The sequence below is a fragment of the Hemitrygon akajei genome, chromosome 3, assembly GCF_048418815.1.
Source record: "Hemitrygon akajei chromosome 3, sHemAka1.3, whole genome shotgun sequence".
In the NCBI taxonomy this organism is placed as follows: domain Eukaryota; kingdom Metazoa; phylum Chordata; class Chondrichthyes; order Myliobatiformes; family Dasyatidae; genus Hemitrygon; species Hemitrygon akajei.
Window position 1 is genome coordinate 199,022,956 of NC_133126.1, and position 12,239 is coordinate 199,035,194.

Sequence of the window (12,239 nt, forward strand, 5' to 3'; positions counted from 1 at the left end):
GCCTTTTCCCAGACGGCAGGAGGGAGAAGAGATTGTATGAGGGGTGCATGGGGTCCTTCATAATGCTGTTTCCTTTGCGGATGCAACGTGTAGTGTAAATGTCCGTGATGGCAGGAAGAGAGAACCCGATGATCTTCTCAGCTGACCTCACTATCGGCTGCAGGATCTTGCGATCCGAGATGGTGCAATTTCCGAACCAGGCAGTGATGCAGCTGCTCAGGATGCTCTCAATACAACCCCTGTAGAATGTGATGAGGATTGGGGGGGGGGGGGGGGAGATGGACTTTCCTCAGCCTTCACAGAAAGTAGAGATGCTGCTGGGCTTTCTTTGCTATGGTGCTGGTGTTGAGGGACCAGGTGAGATTCTCCGTCAGGTGAACAAGAAATTTAGTGCTCTTTACGATCTCTATCAAGGAGCCGTCGATGTTCAGTGGGGAGTGGTCGCTCTGTGCCCTCCTGAAGTCAACAACCATCTCTTTTGTTTTGTTCACATTAAGAGACAGGTTGTTGGCTCTGCACCAGTCTGTTAGCCGCTGCACCTCCTCTCTGTAAGCTGACTCGTCGTTCTTGCTGATGAGACCAACCACGGTCGTGTCATCGGTGAACTTGATGATATGGTTCGAGCTGTGTGTTGCAGCACAGTCATGGGTCAGCAGAGTGAACAGCAGTGGACTGAGCACACAGCCCTGGGGAGCTCCCGTGCTCAGTGTGATGGTGTTGGAGATGCTGCTCCCGATCCGGACTGACTGAGATCTCCCATTCAGGAAGTCTAGGATCCAGTTGCAGAGGGAGGTGTTCAGGCCCAGTAGGCTCAGCTTTCCAATCAGTTTCTGAGGGATGATTGTGTTGAATGCTGAACTGAAGTCTATGAACAGCATCCGAATGTATGTGTCTTTTTTGTCCAGGTGGGTTAGGGCCAGGTGGAGGGTGGTGGCAATGGCGTCATCTGTTGAGCGGTTGGGACGGTACGCAAACTGCAGGGGGTCCAGTGAGGGGGGCAGCAGGGTCTCATGACGAGCCTCTCAAAACACTTCATGATGATGGATGTGAGTGCAACGGGATGGTAGTCATTTAGGCAGGATACTGAAGACTTCTTCGGCATGGGGATGATGGTGGCAGCCTTGAAGTACGTTGAAATGATGGCGCTGCTCAGGGAGATGTTGAAGATGTCAGTGAGAACATCTGCTAGCTGGTCTGCACATCCTCTGAGCACTCTACCAGGGATGTTGTCTGGTCCAGCAGCCTTCTGTGGGTTCACCCTGCACAGGGTTCTTCTCACGTCGGCCACTGTGAGACACAGCACCTGGTCTCAAAAGCAACTAAAAAGCAACTGAAAGGAAGACATACAGTATCTGCATTTTTACAACACTTTCCAAACCCCAGATGGTCTCAAAATGTTTTCTAACTGATTAGTAATGTGTCAATGACTAGACTCTATTTTCAGATATTGTTGAGAGTGAAATAATGGTCATTGCACTGTGAAAAACACCTCTGCTTTTAGGAGCTTTGCACCCTGAGATAATATATAGTGTTGTGGTTTAACCTCTGATGCACTGCACCCTTGACAATGCACCTCCTTTTGTCCTGTCCTTCATGGGGTTTACCTTATGTGGGGATTGACAGTTGTTGACCCATCCAAGCTGAGAGCTAAGTACTGGAGGGGATACATGTCGGTCATCTAGGAGTGGTCAAAATGAAAGAAATGGTTCAAAGCACTGTCTGGTGGCCTGGGATAAATTAAATCGAGTAGCTTGCCATGCACTGTTCAGGACGCCAACACATTCAGAAGAAAGGTGTCAAAAGCGGTTAGAACCACTTCCTGCAGTCCCTGAGTCAATTCCTAAAACGACCATGGAGGAAGCCCCAGAACCTGAGAATGTTTCACAGCCACTAATCTCACCTTCCAAACAGTGTGACCCCCCAACTCCCCTTTGTCAAAAAAGATTATCCCAGAAGAATAAGAAATTCTCCGCAGTGATTAAATCTTCAGGCCTGATTGGGACAATTTAAAAGTTACTAAGCTGTGGATGTCAGTATTGTAGTTGTATTATATAGCATGTGTGTGTGTGTGTGTGTGTGTGTGTGTGTGTGTGTGTGTGTGTGTGTGTGTGTGTGTGTGTGTGTGTGTGTGTGTGTGTGTGTGTGTGTGTGTGTGTGTGTGTGTGTGTGTGTGTGTGTGTGTGTGTGTGTGTGTGTGTGTGTATGCACTAGGGAGCAACGTATTACACATTTGAGTTGAGATGCATTCTATATTGAGTTGAATTTTATAGCTAAACAGAGAGGAGTGTTGTATATTTAATATTACAGTAAAATTGTAAATATACAATATACTTAAAAAATAAATATATTGTTTGATTAAGCATTCTTTGGTATTAACATAATTCATTATGGGTTATATGTAAAAGTATGTGAATGGCATATGTCATTACACCGCCACAGCGTAGGTGCGCCCCTCACTAAAGTAAAAACAAAGCGTGCACGTTCCCTTGGGCTCCCATGCTTTTTTTTTTGATTAGTTTTATGTTTTAGAGTTACCAAACATAACAAAAACAATATATGTTCAGATTCCCATTGTACCTCTTTATTAAGGGATGCTGGCTGGCAATTTCAAGATTCAAAATTTAAGTTTATTTATCATGTGTACATCAAAACATACAGTGAAATGTATTGTTTGTGATAACAACCAATAGGTGTCCTGAGAGCAGCCACAAGTGTTGCCACACATTCTAATGCCAACATAGCATGCCCACAATGTTCAGCAGAAGAAATATGCTGAGCCCCTCTTTGCCCTTCCAATATAACTTAACATTATTCATGACCTTTGTTACCATTATAAGCCTAAAACACTTAATGACAAAGTTCACGTATTTGTGATCTTCAATGACCTTCTTTTAGATGTACTTACAGGATGGTAATTATCATTGGTGTCTCTGCAGCCACACTCACTGACTGAAACACATCTGTCATCACTCTGGACAAAGCCATCATCACACACACATCCTTCTGTGCACATGGAAGCCTTGGCACAGCTGGATCCTGCGTTTATATTGTTGCATGTTGCAGGACAGGCTGGAGCACAAGTCACATAGGAGCTGTTCACTGGACAATAAAGAGCTGCAGAGAGAAATATTAAACATGACCATCACATTGTAATGAGCTTTCCCTGAGTGGCTGAAAGAACAAGGTGCAAATAATTTATGATTATTTAAGATTGATTTTTAGATTGTTTAATATAATTTCCAGTACTTAAGTGTAAAGGAGAATAAAATAATTGTTACTCCAGATGACACACAAAAAAACACAATAAGATAAAGAACACAATAAAAAAATATATAAATACATAATACACCTTGTAAGTATAGATTATTGTATGTCCATAAAGTGACTCTAGGCACAGAATGTCTGTACATAAGGTGACTCTGACAGGAAATGATAAAGTTGTGATGGTTGGGAGTGTGGAGGGGTGGGTTAGTGGGTGGACGTGTTGATCAGCCTTACTGCTTGGGGAGAGTAACAGTTTTTTAGTCAGATGATCCTGGCATGGAAGTTATGAGCCTCCTCTCTGAAAGGATTGGGACAAACAATCCATGAGCAGGGTGGGTCGGATCCTTCATGATGTTACTGGCCCTTTTCCAGCACATATATATATACATACATATACATACACACACCTTTGGTGGCAGGTAGGTCATAATTATTATAACTATTGAATTAACTTAACAGGAAGAGAACCAGACTAATTTCAGATAATTCCAGACTATTGTTATGATAGACAAAACTAGAACTAGATAGGCAGTTAAAGTTTGAAGAGGCAAGTAGATAAGTTGCTTGACTTACTCTACGTACCTTTCACTGTTTGCGTTTGACCCAAGTGCTCAAATCAGGAAGATGTTAAGAATTTTACGTCTCCCAAATGCTTCTATGACAGTTTGTGAGGATGCTACATTTTGCAAGGATGCTTTGAAAGACACCTTTAAAGAATTTTCTGCAGCCCCATGAAGATCACAGGCTACATTGGAGTGTGTAGTTGAGTGCTTATGTCAGGAATCTTGTGTCAGCCATATAGGTGGAGTGGCCCAAGAATCAGAGCTAGCTGAGTGTGATAAACACCTCCATGCTGGGTATGCTGGCCTAGGTCCAGATTCAGACATTGATTTGATATCCTGCCTGTGCATTTAGGGGATTTCGCAGAGATTGCTATGGCAGTGATTTTCCAGTGCCTTAAAGTGTCTACAGTAAGTTGGCCATGTTACAAATTAATACAGGAGGCCAGAACTCATTGTTCTTGAGTAGACTATTAATTTATTGATGGGTTTGAAGTTGTGATATACAAGCACTTGTTCCTTTAGGCAGGCAAAGGCTGTGCTGGTGTATCAGATGCAGTGGCAAATCTTGTTATCTGTTAGGGGAATTCCCTTAGGTATGGCTGACATATGCCAAACTAGTACTGATTGCTTTAGAGAACCAAGATCATGGAACATCCAGTTGAAATGGATTTCTTTATTCTATGACATCAATGGCTGCTGTCGGTTTCTGATATTTTTAAACTAAGGTTCTTTCATAAGTCAGGAAATGGGCACAAAACTCGTTACTTCACTAACATTTTATTAAGTTCCTAAAGAGCAAAGAAACTTGGAAATGGACAGTAACAGGACCAGTGGTTAGGAACAGAAGGGAGAGCAGAAGTAAAGATTATGAAGCCACATGGTCAGCCCTTTTTATACCATAAATAAGAAACATTCCATTCAAGTTCATAGGTAAGAGTCAACCAATCAGACAGGCCCTTTCAAATTATGAGCTTTCCAGAATGATTCAAAGAACTAGAGGACACACTGAACAACTGCATATACATACTATGGCCATTAGAAAACATACTAAACAGATACATGTGTGTTAGTAGTTTCTAAAATATGAGCAGATAACTAATTGTTAAGCTGCAAGGAAAATATGAATTAAACATTCTAATCCAACACCACATACTTGGTGAAATTGGAGGCCATGTCTTCAGCAAGAGGGAGGATGTATTTGGCCATTCTGATGTCCCTCCCCAAAGTTACAATGCAGGGCTATGTGAAAAGAACTGTGTAATATTGAGTCCTTTATATTTCTAATCTGGTAGCAGTCAGCACTAGCTTACTGTACTCATGTATCATGGTGTTGTACTGTACTATATTTTTAACAGAATACATACATTTCCATTTATTGAACCTTCATGTTCCTTCTACAAGCAACAGCTATTAGCAATAATTACTTACGGCAGAAAGTACTGTTTCTCCATTTAAGTTCTGTTCCCAGTTTCTTACAGACATCAGCATAATGTTGGATGTTATCACAGAGTGCTGAGAGCAGACCATTGTGTTTGCACATATCTTGCACACAATTCTTGATGAAGAGATCTGGGTTAACAAGTGGGTGGCAGGATTGGTACTTATTGGACAGCAGCTCCTTGCACTTGGACTCAATTATCAGCTTCTCTTTTGGAGTGCAAAGATAGTCCATCTGTTGTTGGCTTCTTGACACACAGCTAGAGAAAAGATTCAGCATTAGTGTATTAGTGCCTTTTAATCCTTTACTATGAGGCCACAACCTATGGACACACTTCCAAGGTCTCATCATCTAATTTCTCAATATTTATTCCTTTTTTAATGATTATTATTATTATTTATTTCTTTTTGTATTTGCACAGTTCATTGTCTTCTGCACACTGGTTGAACACCCAGGTTGGAATGGTCCTTCATTGATTCTATTATGGTCATTATTCTATTATGGATTTATTGAGTATGCCTGCAAAGAACTAGATCCTACAGATGTATATGGTGACATAAATGTACTTCGATAATAAATTTACTTTGAACCTTTTAAAAATTATGATAATGATGTTTTAAAAAATGATTTAAACATTCATGCCAATTTATTTTTCATGTCAAGAATTTGTAATGACAATTATGTCAATGTTACATTTTAGCATTAGATGCATGTTTGAAATACTTAAGATGTTAAATCTTGTACTCAGGAACAAACTGGTTCATATTTTGTCTCTGTAATTCTCCCTTGTATAAAGGTTGAGGCAAAGTATATTCACAGTTCAAATAAATGTTCATAAATATGCACCTACTATGCTCAACATTGTTCAGATTACCAACTATCTTCTGAGCTCCTTACAAGCTGCATTAGAAACCAGTTAGTAGTTCTGTCCATCAAAACTGGAAACATTTTCTGTATGCTCAACCTATAAAACTATTTTTAATTGCTTTTGTGTCCATCGTGATAACCAATAATAAAATGAGCATACTGGCTTCAGAAACTTTACAACCGTATCACAGAATATTTTATTTATTTAAAGAGATACAGCACGAAACGTGCCCCTTCCGCCCAACGAGCTGCATCATCCAGCAACCCACCAATTTAACTCCAGCCTAATCATTGACAATGTACAATGACCAATTAAATTACTAGCTGGTATGTATTTAGAATGTGGGAGGAAACAGGAGCACCCAGAGAAAACCCACACATTCGTGGAGAGGAACGGAAAAATTGACATCGGAATTGAACTCCAACACCCCAAGCTGTAATAGTGTTGTGATAACTGCTATGCTACTGTGATGCCATTAGAATGATACGAGTTTCAGAATGCTTTCAACTTAACCTCAGCTAGTATTAGATACGAAGATTAAGGCAGTACATGTGAAGATTAAAAGAAAGATCCATTGTTAGGTTTCCGAGTTTTGGGGCTGCACCAACAGCAACAGGTGGTGGGAGAGGTTTCTGTTCTTATTATGTAGGTGTTTACTACCTAAGGTCCTGCAGGGGTTAAAATATAGGCATTATTTGTTCGAGGGAAGGCTTGAGGTCCAACTGGGTTCCTGTTGTTCCCACTTTGATACTACAGCACATGAAAGTTTAGCACTTAAAAGAGTATTGTGAGCAGTTTTGGGACCCTTATCTAAGAAAAGATGTGTTGCCATTGGAAAAGGGCCAGATGAAGGTCAAGAGAATAATCCCAGGAATGAAAGAGTTAACATATAAGGAGTGTTCGATGGCTCTAGGTCTGTACTCGCTGGAGTTTAGAAGAATGAGGGGGTGATCTCATTGAAACCTATCAGGTATTGAAAGTCCAAGATAGAGTGGACGTGGAGAAGATGTTTCCTCTAGTGGGGGAGTCCAGGATCAGAGGGCACAGATTCCGAATAGAGGGATGCCCATTTAGAACAGAGATAAGGAGGAAGTTCTTTAGCCAGAGGGTTCTGAATCTGAGAAATTCATTGCCACTGGCTGTGGCTGTGGAGGTCAAGTCAATGGATATGTTTAAACCAGAGGTTGATAGGTTCTTGATTGATCAGGGCATCAAAGATTACAGAAAGAAGGCAGGAGAATAGAGTTGAGAGAGATAATAAATCAGTCATCATGGAATGACAGAGCAGATTTGATGGGCTGAATGGCTTAATTCTGCTCCATTGTCTTATGATTTGTTCGATTTCCTGCTCCTAATTCACAAGAACATACACTTCAGAATGCTTCTGTAATACATAAACACTTAAAGCTTACCCTTGACTGCCAAATTCCTTTGATTGCCAACTGTTTCCAAAGTGACTGGCGCTGGATGCAATTTGACCATTGGGCATTCGAAACTCATCAACTTGCTGACCATTGTAATCACCACATAGACCACACACCTAAATTAACAGTGGAATGAAGTCTCAAAAATCATAATACAAGGATGACTTAAGATCAAGGTATACTGCGCAGTATAAAATCTAAAGGAACAGATACACACTGCTTTTAGAAATGCTATGTTGCCTTTTCTAATTCAATGTGCTGAGGATAAGACCACATCCTGATGCGAGTAAGAGAACTGGTGAGATTGCCTCATGGGCATCACGGTAGCATAACAGTTAGCATGATGATATTACAGCTCGGGCCACGCTGGAGTTTGGCGTTCAATTCTGGCACTGTTCTATAAGGAGTCCCTGCATGTCCTCCCTATGGCTTTTCCCTGAGTGCTCCAGTTTCTCCCTACAGTCCAAAGACATACCAGGTAGGTAAATTGTCCTGTGATTAGGTTAGGGTTAATCAGGTTTGTCCAGGTTTGCTGGAGTGGAGTGGCTTGAAGGGCTGTAAGAGCCAACTCCACACTGTATCAGTAAATAAATAAATGCATCCTTGAAATCAATGACATTGTCATAGTCACAGGTCTGGTTCTGAAATGGGGAAAGATAAGGAAGATCCCTTCCACCTGATTGTTATCTTGTTGTGTCTATGGCGTAGAAGTATATGGCAGTTGAACTTGACTTTGAATCTTCGTAAACCTGAACATCTGCAGTGTTCCAGACTCTGGCTAAAACTACACTGTGCTTTCTTGAACTTAGCAATGCCAGTAAAGGACTTGAACCACAGAGGACAGGAAAATTAACCCAACAACGTCTTTAACTGAATCAAAATGACCAGGCAAAGTAAACAGGATCCCGTTAAGACAACCATCATGTCTAAATTCCAAGGTGTACATCGGAGTATATCAGGTGCATGTACCTTACAAAAGAGATGTGCTCCTTCCTTTATTTAGATAGCAATACAGCTCAGAGGCCTTTCCAGCCCTTTGAATCACGCTAACCCAGCATCTCTCGACTAACCTAGCTACCCTTACCTAGTCACAGGACAATTTACAATAATTTATTAACCTATTTGGTACACCTCTGGACTGCAGGAAGAAACCAAAGCACCTGAAACCAAACCCACACATTCCATGCAGCGACTCCTTATAGAACAGCACCGGAACTGAACTTTGAACTCTGGAACGCCCAGAGCTGTAATAGCATTGTGCTTACCGCTACGGTGGGTTGTCTTTACAGATGCATATACAAAATAAAATATTAAAACTCAACCAAAGTTTGTTTAATTTCACAAACATTATTTTCACAATGAACTGAGGTCTGCAAATATCTTTTACTCAACATATCTCAAATTAGATTTTTCCCATTTGCCTGCCTATTGGCTTTCTCTATTTTAGGTGCTGACACACAGAAATGTCTTTGCCCTGGTTAATAACCTAATTGTAATATCATGGAGTCAATGGATCTTTCAACTTTACAGGCCATTTTTACCAGCTTAAGTTGTTCCTTTATCCTATTTTCTAGCATGGGTTGCTGAACAGAATATTGTTTAGGAAAGCAAGAGTGCTGTACTTGCTGCTTTCCCCTTCCTATCTCATGGCTGTTAAGGTCAAATTGAACCTTGCTGTAACACAGAGCAGGTGCTTCAGGATATACACTCAGCGGCCACTTTATTGGGTACCTTTTGTACCTAATAAGTTGGCTTCTGCGTGTATGTTCGTGGTCTTCTGCTGCTGTAGCCTAACCATTCAGAACTCTGGAACACCCTGAGCTATATTAGCATTATGCTAACTACTACGCTACAGTGACACCGACATATGATATATGATGATCTGGTCTGGACCACTTCAGGGGCAGAGAATTCCCTACACTCTGAGAAAAAACATTTCTATACACCTCAGTTTTAAAACATTAGTCCATTAATTTTGTCATTATGCCCTTTTGCTTTTGATTCTCACACCAATGAAAGCATTCTCAATATTTACCCTGTCACCACCTTAGGATCTTACATGTTTGAACAAGTCTGATCAACCAGGTTCAGGAACAGTTATTACACCTCAACCAAGGGGCTCCTGAACCAGAGGGGATAACTTCACTCAACTTCATTCATCCCATCTCTGAAATGTTCCCATAACATATGTGCTCATTTTCAACACTCATCATCTCATGATCTTGATATTTACTGCTAATTTTTTTTTTCATTTTGTATTTACACAGGTTTTTAGTCCTTTGTACACTGGTTGAACACCCAAGTTGGTGCAGTCCCAAGTTGATGGACTTATTGTGTATGCCCACAGAAAATGAATCTCAGGGATGTATATGTATTTTGATGATAAACTTTGAGGTTCGCCCTCATTCTAATAAATGCCAGAGGACATGCACAAATGGTACCGTTTGCCTTGATTGAACAACCCTCTCATCCAGGAATTAATCTGAAGAACCTCCTTTGCCTGCCCCCACTTGAATGCTCCATATTAAATATTGATGCAACTATCAAAAATACTGGAAATAGAACATGTAATTTATCTGCTTTGGTGCCTGGGATAATTAAGAAATTTCTTCAAGGTTGACCTATACCTGTTGTACATCTTAACTAAATGGTGCAAGAAATTCTTAAGTGATTTTTTTATGCCCACTTTCTTAGTTTAATGTCAGCACTGTAAGAGAACGAAATCACATACAAATTTAATTACTCTCTCCCTACAAGGAAAAATCATACATATTTACTGCTTTATACATATCATTTCATTTTGGTAACAGATAAGGAAAATATTGATCAATACTTATTTCTATTATTTTAAAGTATGCTTAATGTATTAGGATTTGTTTTGTTCACTACAAAAATCAATAGTTTCCTTAAAATAACCATACATTGACCAAATAAAAAGTATATTTTGATTCACTGTATTTTGATTTTAAGCTTCTTAGAGCCAATATAATATACATTAATATTATTTATATTCACTTTACCTTTGGGTGAAATTTCCTTTGAAGTACAGTACTTGGGAAACATTTCAACCATAGAATGAGGCTCTTTGGCACATTACATCCATGCTGACTATTTTACTTATCTGTGTCAGGTCCTCTGTTCATTGATTTTGCCTTGGATCTTTCCATTTACTGTATATGCCCTACTCTTATTTGGTCTTATAAAACACAACACTCTATAAAATATCTTAAATAACAGATTCTTTGCTTACCTTTGAATAGTATGAGTTGGGCAAACTAATCTCAAGATTGTGAGTGCCGTCATATTTTACTGCCATGCCAAAATCTGTCTCAACTATTGTGTAGATACCATTTGTTATAACCTTTATACCTTTCACGTAACCTGGGATTGGTGTATGGGTCCTTACTCCATTCAGCTAGAAAACAAAATTCTTTAAATGATATAGACATCGCCAACTATGAAGAAACAGAACCATTTTACAACACACCATACTAAAAATTAATCTTTAATGACAGCCAAGATCATTTATCTTCCTACTGCAATTCTACCAAAAAAGGCTGCATGTGGAGTATTGCATACAGTTCTGGTCACTCCTTTGTAGGAAGGATGACAAGCCTTTGGAGAGAGTGCAGAAGAAGCTTAACAGGATGCTACATGGATTAGAGAGCATGTACTATAACGTGGTTGGACAAACTTGTGTTGTTTTCTCTGGAGTGCCGGAGGATGAGAAGAGATCTGATAGAGGTTTATAAGATTACGAGAGGCATCGATACAAGTAGACAGACAATATCTTTTTCCCAGGGTTGAAATGTCTAACTCAAGAAGGCATTGATTTAAAGTGAGAGGGCATAATTTCAAATGAAACGTGTGGTGCAAGTTCTTTACACAGAGTGCTGGGTGCCTGGAATGGTGGTAGAGCCAGATACATGGGGAACATTTAAGAGGTGTTTAGACAGGATTATGAATGTTTGGAAAATGGAAAGATATGAGCATGTGAATGTAAAAGTGATTAGTTTTATTGTCCATTTCACTGCTAATTAATTGTGGGCAGAAGAGCCTGTTCCTGTGCTGTACTGTTCTGTGTTCTACATTAGTTTGTAAAAAAATGGATTTTAAAATAGTCTGTAGAGTAAAGCTAGTATTTGCATTTGCTATCACTTTAAAAAAAAACACTTGATTTTCACATTGTCTGTCTTTAATGGAAACGAAAATTTCCATTCAATGGAACAGAATGGAATTTCCTTTAATGGCCTGCTGATCTACAAAACTATTTTGCATTATAATTTGAAATCAAACTTCAAATAACTTACTATTATGTTACTTATATTGAAAAGAGGCAAATATCTCCTGCAGTGCCTGCATTTTGTGCTAGAATGGTAGAAAACAGATGTCTGTAATTTCTTAGTTTCCAGTCAATGTTTGACAAACTTAGCATAGGTCAGCACAATCCAGCGACAGAGATATAGATTGGTGTTTTTGGCTGATGGCGTGTACGCAGGCTGAATTGTGAAGGACTAAACAGGTATGTTTTGATTAATTAATTAACACCAAATTATCAGTCTCATTGAGTAACTAAGCAATCATTTAGAACATAGAGCATAGAATAGTACAGCACATTACAGGCCCTTCAGCCCACAATGTTGTGCCAACCCTCAAACCCTGCCTCACATATAAACCCCCAC

General features: G+C 39.8%; 1 protein-coding gene across 1 annotated transcript in view; it reads right to left on the reverse strand.

Moving 5' to 3' along the window:
* The window catches only part of LOC140724669 (uncharacterized), a 166,761-nt gene that overhangs the window by 35,577 nt on the left and 118,945 nt on the right, over positions 1-12,239 (reverse strand). Inside the window, exons 117-120 of the mRNA XM_073039094.1 lie at positions 10,808-10,972; positions 7,546-7,673; positions 5,256-5,524; positions 2,906-3,114 (exon numbers count right to left, since the gene is read on the reverse strand). Of these exons, the coding sequence (XP_072895195.1) occupies positions 2,906-3,114; positions 5,256-5,524; positions 7,546-7,673; positions 10,808-10,972 (771 nt within the window). The remainder of the gene's footprint in view (positions 1-2,905; positions 3,115-5,255; positions 5,525-7,545; positions 7,674-10,807; positions 10,973-12,239) is intronic.